This window comes from Toxorhynchites rutilus, chromosome 3 (assembly GCF_029784135.1).
Source record: "Toxorhynchites rutilus septentrionalis strain SRP chromosome 3, ASM2978413v1, whole genome shotgun sequence".
In the NCBI taxonomy this organism is placed as follows: Eukaryota; Metazoa; Arthropoda; class Insecta; order Diptera; family Culicidae; genus Toxorhynchites; species Toxorhynchites rutilus.
The window spans coordinates 20,973,585-20,986,396 of record NC_073746.1 but is presented as its reverse complement, the minus strand read 5'-3'; the positions used below and the strand labels follow the sequence as shown (position 1 = coordinate 20,986,396).

Here is a 12,812-nt window from a genome sequence, read left to right as displayed (position 1 = left end):
TATTTCAGCCTTTCATCTGTGAACTCTGTGGAAAATCGTACGCAACTGCGGCCTCAATGGTCGTCCATCGGGGAACACATGAGGCATTCCAACGGTACAAATGTGACGAATGTCCCAAAGCATTTACCTATCGATGCTATCTGGAAAGTCACAAAAGAGCGGAGCATCTGCACGAGCGGTTGGTTTGCCCTCTCTGCGGGAAGCAATTCAAGTACAGCCAGGACTTGAAGGTTCACACCAAGCAGCACGAGGACGAGAAGCCCTTCAAGTGCGACCAGTGTCCGTCGGTTTTTCGGTATCCCAGTGCGTTGCGATGTCACAAGGCACTGCACGTGGAAACAGTGTTCAGCTGTGATATTTGCAACAAAGATTTCAAATATGCAAACAGTTTGCGCGTCCACAAACGGCTTCACACGGGCGTTAAACGTTTTCGGTGCGAAATTTGTGATCGTGAGTTTCACACCAAGGCACCGCTAGTGAGGCACTTGGCCACCCATTCGGTGGAACGTGAGATGAAGTGTGTCGTCTGCGATAGAATATTCTACAAAAAGATCGAACTCGTCATTCACCAAACCAAGGAACATCCAAACCATCCGATGATTGGGAAAACGGTGAAAATTCATACCTGCCCTGTGTGTGGGCAGGAGTTTACCAAGAAAAGTAACCTCAAGTCGCATTCCTACATTCACGGCGAAACGTACAAATTCAAGTGTGATCTTTGTGAGGACCAGAAGTTCAAACAACACGCAGGATTGCGGCATCACTTGACACATTTTCACAAGCTGGAAGTTCGAAAAAGAAAGCCCAAGGAGGAGAGGGAGGAGCAGGAGGGGGACAGTGTTGTGAAGGCTGATGAGGAGATTCGTTCTACGACAGAAGCTACGCTCACACCGGCTGTTAGCGTAGTTCACAATGGCGTTGAATTTATAGTGCAACGGATCGAGTTTGAGTTAAAGTGATTTTCTAACATTTACATGTGTATGGTACAAGATATGAAAGACAAGTGAAATCATTCTACGAAAGTCCTTGCTCGGATATAGTCCGCCTGTATTTGTTCATTAAGTTGAATGATTCGATGTCAAATCTAATGAGTAACAATGCTCAACAAAATCATATTCGAATTAGGATAGTCAAGGGACTATGAAGAAATTCACATTCGTATTCAATTGGGGATGAGTTTTGGCTTCTTCCAGCAGTTTCTCCGTCAACATGTTTCAACAGTCATTCTGGCGTTTAGTTGCTATCTCACTATACGACTCGACTATCTCATTTCATTCTTCCCCGTCAAATGGACTTCATTGCATATTGAAGTGACTCCTCTCAAAAATCGTTTCTCTATGCATGTTTCGATGTTTAGGTTCAACGTGATTTAGCAGCTAGATTTTTTTTGTATCGCACACGAGAATTACTCACACGTATAAAATAGCGTGCAGTGTTATGTTCACAAACATTGACAATTTTTTTAAGTTTTGTTGATTTTGCCACTATACTGCCACCAATTTTTTCAATGTTTTAACTGTTTTGCATATTGAAAAAAAAAGTTTTGTAATTGATTACATATCTAGTTCTCACGGCCCGTTTAAGGGTTAAAAATAATTTTCAAGTTGAACTTCGTAGAAACCGTTTCAATTTGCCCCGGCTTTCTTCATAATGCCTATTTTGCCCTCGTGGGGAATGTTTTTAGTGCGAGTGTCAAATAGATGATAAGTCGAATAATCAACTGCCTGGAGAAAAAAGGTTTCACCGATATCTGCTCCAAAACTTATTTTTTGAATAGACACCTATGTGATGTCGCTCAGAGTGTTCACAGCGGTTATCGTTTGGTACCTCCCTAAACACGATTTCCTTCAGAAAAACAAATAATAAACACATCACAGTTTCGAACCCCAGAGCGGTGCAGGATGCCGAAAATTTTCACTCCTACAAATCAGATCCGACTTACGAATGTGGCCGTAGTGCGAATCAAAAAGGCCGGCAAACGTTTCGAGATTGCTTGCTACAAAAACAAGGTCGTCTCGTGGCGTACCGGCGCCGAGAAGGATCTCGATGAGGTGCTCCAGTCGGCATCGGTTTTCACCAATGTGTCCAAGGGTGAGGTCGCGAAAAAGGAGGACCTGCTGAAGGCATTCGGGAAAGATGACATCACCGAGATTTGCAAGGAAATTTTGGCGAAGGGAGAGCTGCAGATTTCGGAGAAGGAACGGCACGACCAGCTGGAAGCGATGTTTAGGGAGATTGCGACAAACGTTGCCGACCGGTGTGTCAATCCGGAAACGAAGCGACCCTATCCGGTGTCGATTATCGAGAAATCAATCAGAGATATTCACTACTCGATTAAGCCGAATCGAAATGCGAAGCAGCAGGCCTTGGAGGTGATAAAACTTCTGCAGGCGACAATTCCGTTGGAGAGAGCAAAGATGCGACTGAAAGTTACATTGCCGCGGAAGGAAGCGAAGCGCCTGAAGGATAAAATTGTGAAGTTGTGTTCGCCACTGGAAGGCGAGGAAACCGAAGGAGACAAACTTGTGCTGATTTGTCTGATCAATCCTGGACATTACCGAGAGATAGACGAGATAATCCAGAAGGAAACGAAAGGTAACGGCGTTTTGGAAGTACTGAACCTGAAGGAAATCAAAGAAGGAGAAGAAGTACTAGAGTAGATCTTATTGCGTGTTAACTTTTTGTTGTTGTTTCTGATTAAAAATTACGTTCGTTAATTTGCGGTAATTAAATGCTATATTTTTGCTACTAATAAAAGACCAAATTTTTTATTATTTTGTCTAAATTGATTAATTGTCCGAAATTTCTTCTTGAAGTTAGTTTTGTACTCGGAACAAGTATTTCCATGAATTCTTGTACTGTTTTTTCTGAATACTAATTCCCATTTCTTATTCTGATACTCGTAATTAATTGCATTCTTATCAACATTTCGATTTGTCCAATCTTTGCAATGCGATTAATGATATCGTATGTTTTTTAACGTAGGATTACGTCTTTCGGAAACACATTGCCGGTGCAAGTTGAAAAACGGATAGCCGGTCGCAATGCGAAAATTGTCAATTTTTTGACGCTTATCGTTCAGGCATTTCCTGGTGGATTTACGCGTCCTTTTTGCATAAATTAATCCGGGCACTCCATAACAATTTATTGCAAACAAAAAAATTACATATTTTATGGAGCGAACTATTGAACAATTTGAAAATAACAAGCAACATCTGAACGAAAATCCCGCAATCTGGATGGTCGATTGATACAAGCAATCTCTGCTCTCCCAGCTACTCATTCAATACGAATACAGGCTTGTGTAATCAAATATGCGTATGTGATCGATTTTCTGCTGAAGTGCCTCACGCATATCACATGTTTCCGAAGGCCGAGAGCTTAGTTCAAGTTGTGGCTTTTGTTGTAACTAGATGCTTCAAACTCAGATAGTTTATTCGGCACTAGTTTAAGTTTATCAAATATGCGTTTCCAAACCTCTGAAAAATCAAAACGTCATTCATTAGCCAGTCAAAAATATATAAAAGTCAGTTTAGCAGTGAGGAGCACTGGTTCAGAGACGAATGACCTTCCGGTTAAAGCCCCTTAAAAAACAAGAACTGTACAGGAGCATTGATTGATTGTGTCGAGCAGTAAAGACGTATTTTCGCTTGCTCTCAATAAGTAGCGTCTGGTAAAGAAAAGTAAAATGTGAGTTCGCTCGCGCTGGACGTCTAAGTACCCATGAACCAAGCCCGACGCCGATCTGTCTGGCGAAGGGCTCCATACTCGAATTGTTTCTTTTATCGAGAAGGGTCTGAAGCACCTTCCACCGTAGCGCGGAGGGTTTCAAGTTGATGGTCCCTGCCATGAGTCAGTACTAGGCCGTCCCGGAGGTGCTGAAACAACAGAACTGTAAGTATTTCTCAAACGACATCGAGACCGAAAAACCGCTCAAGGTGGTACTCTGCGCTCTCCACGATGTGGACATCAGGACCTATCGGCCGAACTCGTGAAGAATGGACTCAACTCAGTTCAAATCTATAAAATGAAGCGGTACGATCAGTCCCGGACGTACCGAGCATTTCTTCGAAACGATATCATCAAACAGACTTTCATAATTGGAGGCGTCCTAAATGCCGTCTCAAGAAAATAATCAATGCCACGATGGTGGATCTCAGAAATAAATATTTTTCAGAACATATTCGCTCTCTCTCAGAGTTTGCAAAACTGCCAATATCTTTAAAAAACAAACTGCGATCCATTCCGATCGTCAGATTCCATCCCATCTCTGACAATTACATCTGCTGAAAAGGCTAATGCGCTTGGTCAACACTTTGTGGATTCTCACAATTTTGGTCATTCTATGGTGAGTCTCTACGAGCCTAACGTCTAGGTTGTTGTTAGTGTCGCTAGTCCCATATCTTGATTTAGTCTTGTAGTTAGGTAGGTTATATTTTTTTCTGAATTAAAATAATATCCCTCTCTCTGGGATCAAATGAAAGTTAGATTTGAGTCACAAATTGTAAAATAAAAAATAATCTAAACAATGTTGCCGGGCCCCCAAAGCTGAGAAATTTACATGTAAACCAAAAAAAAATTGTATTAGATTTAAGAAAATCTGAACAAAAACCTTTTAGTAGTAGTAGCGAGGAGCATTCAATATATTTCGAACCGTGAAGCAGTTTACACTACCAACAAAAGGAATCCCGAAAGAGAAGCAAACTAAAAATCATACGAATTGTATCAGCAGCAGCAAAGAAGTTACAGGGTCCTATTATAGAAATTGAATCGAGGATTCGATACAATTACTATCACTATCACACCGAGTAAAATCTGGAATTATAAGGCCCTATAAAAGAATCGAGGCGATAAGAATTTTGTTCGTTAGCTCTATTTTACTATTATAGAAATCGAGCAATTCTATAGAACCGAGCGTGATAACTATCGATGCAAGTGTCAGAACTTTTCGAGTTGTTTGGTTGGTTCACTTCAGAGAATTGTTTTGTTTTGGTTTGCGTCTCTGATATTTCCCTTTGGGAAACATTTCAGAAACGCTCAAATATATACAATTTGCAATACATGTTCGTTTGTTTTGATAAGTATTTGTTTTACGGTGCTGCCAGAATAGTTTATACAACGTAAGTGTTCAATCCAGCATTATTTATATTAATCACTAGCTGACCCGACGAACTTCGTCCCGCCCAAAATACATTTTTTGATTTGAATACTTTCAAACATCCATGTTTTCTTACTAAGTGAACGTTAGTGAGTCCAATCACTGAACTCTTCATTGATTGATTACCTTTTGAGCCTTTACAATTTCCTTGTACTATAAATTGTCTAGCAAAATTATTTTCAGACACAATTCTCGTTCAAGATTCTTCAAGCATTTGGAAATACAATGTATCTCCGTTGCATGGAATACATGTTTGATACAGAGAATATTAAGGCCCATTTATACGTTGCTAGTAGCTGACTTCACAACGAGCAGCTACTGACCCGGTGAACTCGCTTGACAAATGGTTGACTCGCCTTGTCCGTTCACACAATGTGAGCTGCTGACAAGAAACTAGATACTAAGTACGGGTTTACCAGAGATGCCAGACGATTTTTCAAATGTCCATCAAATAGTCAGAAACAGCAATCAGGTCCGAATTTGACAGATGATTGATCCGAAATCAACTTATTTATTGGCTGTTTTCGGCTTAGGTTTTCAGTTGAATTTATCATTACACAATTTTAAATTTTATCGCGAGACACACGCTGGCCGTGTTTACAAATACTTTGTGCTGAATTTCTTTGAACTGAGGGTACTATCCGAAAAAAGCAGAAAGAAAAAAGGATTCGGGCCAGGAATTGGATGCAAAGAAAAGGAGTAACAAATACAATACTGGAGTAACTCCACGATGATGATCCCCGAGAGTACAGAGCAGTGTTGGAAATAACACCTGAAAAAGTGAAAAAACTGTTGGATTTAATTGCTCCACAAATACAACGCCAATATACACTCATGAGTGAAACTAGAAATGATGTGCCTTTCTTCTGGAATATGGAATATATATCAGATTATTGTCGCTATTTTTTAGAACCTCGAAAGCATCCATAGCTTAATTAATTCCGAAAGTATGTGGTGCTACAAATGGCAGTCTAAAAGATTTTTCAAAATTTGATTTACTTCGCGTTGACAGCAGCTTCGTGTACCAATTTGTGAAATGAAAATGATAGTAGATTCGCCGGAGGAATAAATACGTCTCAAAAACTAAAATAATGAATGAAAATATACTTTTTTCAAATCGAATATGTATTCTGTTTCTTAGAACAATACTTTTTTTTGCAAGTTGTGAGTGAATTTTGAATGAAAATTGTGCCCGATGATGATTTTATATTTAGATTCCCAATAAAACTGTCTCAATAAGAAAACGTGCCCCGCCAGTGTGCCAAACAAAATAACAACGATTCCGTTTAGAAACTATTAGGGTTTTATTTGTTTTTCCAATATTTTTCAAGTCTATAAATATCTTCGCATATTTTCAAATATCTTAAAAATAGAGACATTTGTTTACATTTGGCATCCCTGATTCGAACGCTAAATTCTGTTTTTTGACGTTTTGAGGGATGCGAGTGCGAGTAAATTCAAAAAACTTTGAAGTAGCTCGCACGCCGAATCACACATGACACTAACTGGCATGATGTGTTCACACGGTGTGAGTAGCTGCACTGCAGTAACTGACTAGATCGACTCGTATGCTTACTCGCACCGTCTGAACCCGGCTTTACAAAATAAAGACAGCTCAAATTGGATCTTTCCTTCCTCGGGTTTAGGGCACACCAACATATTTGACCTTCCATTTTTGTTTATATAGATAGAAGATATAGGAATGCGTTATTCCGTCTTAAAATCCTTTTCCACTTTCGAACAAAAATCAATTTCGTTAGCGCCAACATCAAATGGACTAACAACGCTTAGCTAATTGTAGAAAATATGGGAATTCAATTTTCCGATTTTTATCTCCGCTGTATTGATCTACGGGAAGAGACGAATACAACGAAATATAGATGACTCAAATTGAACCATTCCTTCCTCGGGTTTGCGCTTACCAACAAAATTGGCCTTCCATTTTTATTTATAGATATAAGATATGGAAATGCGTTATTTCGCCTGAAAATCCATTTCCACTTACGAAAAGATCAATTTCGATAGCGCAAATATCGAATGAACTATGAACGCTTATTATGATGTAATTTTCGAACATGTGGGAATTCAATTTTCCGAATTTTCCGACCTTCCTTCAGGATTTTCCGATTTTTCTCTCCGCTATATTGATCTACGGGAAGAGACAAATACAACAAAATACAGGAGGCTAAAATCGGATTATCCCTTCTTCGGATTTTCCGCTTACCAACAGATTTTGCCTTACATTTTTATTTATATAGACTAGCTGACCCGGCAAACTTCGTCTCGCCCAAAATTTGTTTTTGTTATCAATACCTTCAAACATTCACGTTTTCTTACTAAGCGTAAGTTCATGAGTGCAATCGCAGAACTGTTCATTGATTGATCTTCTAATCGACCCCGTTGAATTTACATTTTACTAAAAAAATCCTAGTACTTCTACCAAAACTCATCATTATAATATCAGATTATTCTCGAGTAATGTAGAAATTTGTGTTTCATTTGTATGGCAGCCCCCCCCTTAACGAGGGTGGTGGAGTGTCTAACCATTATAGAAACATTTATTGCACCCTAAAACCTCCACAGGCTAAATTTCGTTTCATTTGCTTGATTGATTCTCGAGTAATGCAGAAATTTGTGTTTCATTTGTATGGCAGGCAACCCCCCCCCTAAGAGAGAGGGGCGTGGTCTCAAACTATCACGAAAACCTTCCCCGGCCCCAAAAACCCCTGCATACCAATTTTCATGTCAATCGGCTCAGTAGTTTCCGAGTCCATAAGAATCAGACAGACAGGCAGACAGAAATGCATTTTTATATATATATAGATTTTATAATTTACAATGCAGAACTTACTTCCAGCGCATATTTCAGTGGCTGAAAATGAGTGGACAGACAAATCACCACCAGTTTGAAGGACTCGTTGAACCAATGAAAGCGAATGTAAACATTGCTCGAGGTATTTGTGGAGGCGGTTCAAACAGAATCCCGGTTAAGGAAAAGTGGGAGGAATCCAGTGAGGAGCTTAATGCAATGAGACCATCAATGCGTCTTGGTTCAGAATGACAGAAAGTAAGTGTTTCTTCTAAGATACATATAACTTCATAAGTAAATTTTATCATATTCTTTGAATTACTATCAACCGAATTTCCTGTCTAAAAATGTTTTGCTAAAAAAGTCACAGGAAGGTTGTGTCCGAGGCACGACCGCCTAGTTGACGTAGGATTCCGTTGGACTATCTGTTGGTTTTGGATTTGTTTGAAGAATTACATCGTTAAACACTTTGATAATGATTTGGTTTTAATGTCTTTCGGGAACACATTTCGGTAGGAACAAAAGCTCCCCCTACTTTCATGTATTTGCAATTCCGATTCAACCCAGGCAGCTTGCTTTTGATGTCTCTGTTAGGGACCCGCCGCATGTGTCGTAAATCTTGTCCAATCAGAAGTGGGTATTTCCGTTAGGATAGAGGTTGAGATTTTTCAATTGTTCGATAGTTAGTTTCATGACAAATATTATTTTTTTCAATATAAAAAATTGTTATGGAGTGCCGAAATCGATTGACGCAAAAATTTCATCAATCTATCATGAAATGACTGAGCAATTTTTTTGTGTGTTGGTTTGCGTCCAGATATTTTCCTTTGAGAAACATTTCGGAAACGCCTGCATATATGCAATCGCAACACATGAAGATTTCGCTCGGTGTGATAGTGATTGTATCGAATCCTCGATTCGATTTATGAGCCCTATTATGTAGTGATTGTAATTTTTGCTGTGATTGCATCGAATCCTCGATTCGATTTCTATAATAGGGCCCATAAATCGATATCGAGCAAGATCTCGTATTTTGTCAATCTAGATAATCTCGTACCGAGCTCAAATTTCATGTGTTGTGATTGCATATATTTAGGCCGGTCTGAAATGTTTCTCAAAGGTGAATATCAGAGACGCAAATCAAAGTAGAATCATTTTTTGAAAGTATGCTACAAACCAAACAAGTCGAAAAATTCTGAAAGCTGCACCGATAGCTAATACTCGTTGGATGCTATCGAATTGCTCGGTATCTGTAATAGTAAAATAGGGCTAACGAGCAAAATTATTATCGCCTCGATTTCTATAATAGGTCCCAATATTTGATTGGAAAATCTACGTCGTCGATTTTTTGTAGCACCTTGAGCGATTTTGTGGAAATGAAACGAATTAAGTTGCACACCTAACATATCCATATTTCAGGAATTTGAAAGCGAAAAATAAGCGCTACCTGTATTTTAGCATTTATTAATAGAATTTGAGAAATAATCACACAGATACATTACACAAGCACTAACATTTTTGTTGCAAAATTGAAAATTTGTCTATCCCTCCTCAGGTGCAGCGGATTCCTCCATGCGCGTTGTGTTCTTGAGCAGGAAATTTGCCAGATATTGCACCGGATCTTGGGGTCTTTCCTTGGCGAGCGCTTTCAGTCCTTGCAGTAGAATGGGGTTCACGGTCTGGTCCAGATACTGGCGGGTAGGGAGCGACTGAAGGTCCCGCCCCGAAGGTTTGCGAGCGCTGGTTTCGTTTGAGTTTTTATTTTCTTTCTCCATCATTGTGATTATTTGGAATGTCGGATTGGCCTGAAAATAATTTAAATCATGAAGTGATTCGGGATTCACTCATATTGGCATCACTGTTTGCCGTATGAATTCGACCGCTTCAAAAACCACTCTTCGCACAGGAATTATCTTTGAAAAATTCGAATGCTGTTTCGTTGAAACAGCACAATTTGCATCGCGGGAAATGTTCTCACTGATGCGGATGCCTAGAGGTTCCTAAATTAATTCAAACTCACCTGTAGGCAGCTAAATTAGCTGAAGAACAATTCTGGTATTTGTTTACAAACCGACACTGCTGCAGAGATTGTGACGTTTGATGGCTTGAACACTCCACCAATGAGTTTTTGAGCGAAATGGTAGACTGGTTCAAAGAGCAGCAAGGGCAGCATGTGTCAACCGTGTCAACACTGATTTGTCAAAAAATATTTTTCTCCAACCACATCAGTTCAGTAGCGAAAATCGTGGTGGAATTAGATTTTCTCAATTGAAATTGTTTAGAGTTATCAATCGTGTGAAGGGCAGCTTAATTGAGCCAAGCGATGGCCGAGTTGTTAATTGATCCCAACATTCGAGGTTGGGTGTTTCTACCGATCGTAGTTATCACATTCCTGGTAGGCATTATACGGCACTATTTTTCGATATTGATTTCTTCACAGAAGAAGGTGGAATTGACCCAGATCCAGGACAGGTGAGTGACGTTCTTGGATATTTGTTCAATTTATGTTCTATAATCAAAATTGATACGTTTTTGAACAGCCAAGCAATGATCCGCGCCCGTCTGCTGCGGGAGAATGGCAAATATCTGACCCCGCAATCGTTCGTCATGCGAAGGCATTACTTTAACAATGAGGAATCTGGGTACTTCAAGACGCAAAAACGAGCCCCTCCGAGCCCGAATTCCACCGCTATGCTGTCGGATCTGGTCAAGGGCAACTTTATCAACGTTCTGCCGATGATTGTGATCGGTGGCTGGATTAATTGGATGTTTTCCGGATTTGTCACGACGAAGGTACCATTCCCACTGACGCTGCGCTTCAAACCAATGTTGCAACGGGGGATCGAGCTGGCCTCACTTGATGCCGCTTGGGTTTCATCCGCTTCATGGTATTTTCTGAATGTGTTTGGTCTGAGGAGTATTTACACTTTGGTCCTGGGAGAGAATAATGGTACGAATTGGATAGTGCATCTCAACCCTTTGTGGTAAAAATTGCATATTTTTGCTTAATTTGTAGCCGCGGATCAGACCCAATCGATGCAGGACCAGATGTCGGGCGCTGCAGTGGCCATGCCACAGGATCCCAAAGCAGCATTCAAAGCGGAGTGGGAGGCGCTAGAAATTACAGAGTACCAGAATGCGTTGGCCAATGTCGAAGCAGAACTGCTGGCTGCCTCGTCCGCGTCCGCTGTTGAGGGCTCTAATGCTGTCAACCAGCATCACAGTCGGGAGGATGGTGCTCTTAGGAATTAACCTTTGGCTTAGCAATAGGCAGTAAGGGGTAGTAGACTAATGCAAATTGTTGTTTCACTTTAGGAGAAAAGAATAGTGATTAGTCTGAGCATATCGCTGTTTGAATTTCACAAGCATTTTCCCTTTCCGTTCATAAATGTTGCTAATATCGTATTTATTTCACACATTACGTTTATATCAAAGCATTTCACGGCGAGAGATTTTAAGAGCGAGATCGCGACGAGAACACGAGTTTAGATAGTCCAATAGATGACTAAAGATACATACAATAGCTCAATAAATACTAAATAAATTCCAAAACAGTATAAATTCCAGTAATAATCCATTAATAAGAAAAGCGCGATGGATTATAGTTGACTCTGTGATTTTTTACTATTCGAATTGGGGGAATTCAGAGTGTGATTCCACTGTCTCAAGCTTCACTAACAACAATGCGTGACAAACGTTACACTCGCTGCACAGGGGACTCCGATACCTGTCGCCAGATGTCGTTGTTTTTCTTGACCAATATGGCTCAAGAGTTTTAACGTGAATGAATTTGAATTTGATTTTGAGAAATATACTAGAAGATGGCGTCTTGATTCGACTTTATTTAGAAACTATCTGAGTGTGGGATTATTTACGTTCTAAGAGACAAGTTTTTCCATCTTCCAGGCCTCCTCCGGAGACGCCTATACGTAAGGAGTTGTCTGTTTCATTCACACATTGGACTCCAAGTATGATCGTATAATTGATTGATAGCTGTACGAACTTCCCGTTTTCCGGATAATTGAGGGGCTTAGGCGGCGGTGACACTGGATGCGGAAAAGTGATCGTACGAATTGTATGCAATAGTGAAAGTAAACAACCACATTGATTTGTATTGGTGTGGTTACATTGGTTCCCCCTTGTTTCGTTCGAATTCGTCAGCTTCTATTGAACAAAATTGTTTGTTTCCATTCGTACAATCAAATTTTCGTGCGTACTCCGATCCAAAGTAAGCATAGCCTTAGAATGCAAGGGGTGTAAGTGACTTGATCGATTTCTCTTCATCAACTTTTTCTTTAGTTAATAACTCAACTGCAAAAACGTTCCAATTTAAGTTTGCTATAGAGTCCGATAGATGAGGTTCTGACCTATCTTCCACATTGCCAAATACAGTACGGAATGTATTTGCAGCTAAGTTATGACCAAAAGAGAGTCGATGTAGAGAAATCGATCAAATCACTTACACCCATTTCATTCTAAGCCCCTCAATTATTAAGCAACTCGCGATATGAAACAGAAACTATTGACGTAAGACTACGTCTTTCGGGAACATATTGGGGTAAAAAATGAAAATCGAAAGTGAAGCACATCGTGAAAAATGTCCAATTTCAAACGCTATTGCTCAGTCATTTCGTAATGAATTGATGAAATTTTTGCGCCAATCGATTTCGGTACTCCATAACAATTTTTTATATTGAAGAAAATAATATATGTCATGAAACTAACTATCGAACAATTGAAAAATCTCACTCTCTATCCTAACGGAAGAGGCTCATTTTCAACCAAGAAAATTTTATACGGCGAGAAAAATTAGAAAAGTGAAGAAATATTAGAAAAAGCGATTTC

At 39.8% G+C, this 12,812-nt stretch overlaps 3 protein-coding genes across 3 annotated transcripts in view; all 3 read left to right on the top strand.

Moving 5' to 3' along the window:
* The window catches only part of LOC129772944 (uncharacterized), a 32,480-nt gene extending 31,327 nt beyond the window's left edge, over window positions 1-1,153 (top strand). Inside the window, exon 8 of the mRNA XM_055776478.1 lies at window positions 9-1,153. Within this exon, the coding sequence (XP_055632453.1) occupies window positions 9-959 (951 nt within the window). The 3' untranslated portion in view covers window positions 960-1,153. The remainder of the gene's footprint in view (window positions 1-8) is intronic.
* Window positions 1,154-1,519: 366 nt separating this feature from the next.
* Window positions 1,520-2,774, top strand: LOC129775940 (ribosome maturation protein SBDS). Its single transcript, XM_055781229.1, has one exon. The coding sequence runs from the start codon at window positions 1,902-1,904 to the stop codon at window positions 2,658-2,660; it is 759 nt and encodes a 252-aa protein (XP_055637204.1). The 5' UTR covers window positions 1,520-1,901; the 3' UTR covers window positions 2,661-2,774.
* A 7,381-nt stretch (window positions 2,775-10,155) lies between these two features.
* On the top strand, window positions 10,156-11,528 carry LOC129775939 (ER membrane protein complex subunit 3). Its single transcript, XM_055781228.1, has 3 exons — window positions 10,156-10,439; window positions 10,508-10,917; window positions 10,984-11,528. The coding sequence occupies exons 1-3, from the start codon at window positions 10,291-10,293 to the stop codon at window positions 11,217-11,219; spliced, it is 795 nt and encodes a 264-aa protein (XP_055637203.1). The 5' UTR covers window positions 10,156-10,290; the 3' UTR covers window positions 11,220-11,528.
* Window positions 11,529-12,812: the final 1,284 nt, after the last annotated feature.

Coding starts and splice junctions, on each gene's coding strand:
- LOC129775940 (XM_055781229.1), top strand. CDS start 1,902: ATGCCGAAAATTTTCACTCCTACAAATCAGATCCGACTTACGAATGTG.
- LOC129775939 (XM_055781228.1), top strand. CDS start 10,291: ATGGCCGAGTTGTTAATTGATCCCAACATTCGAGGTTGGGTGTTTCTA. Junction 10,440..10,507: donor TTGACCCAGATCCAGGACAG/GTGAGTGACGTT, acceptor GTTTTTGAACAG/CCAAGCAATGATCCGCGCCC. Junction 10,918..10,983: donor GGTCCTGGGAGAGAATAATG/GTACGAATTGGA, acceptor CTTAATTTGTAG/CCGCGGATCAGACCCAATCG.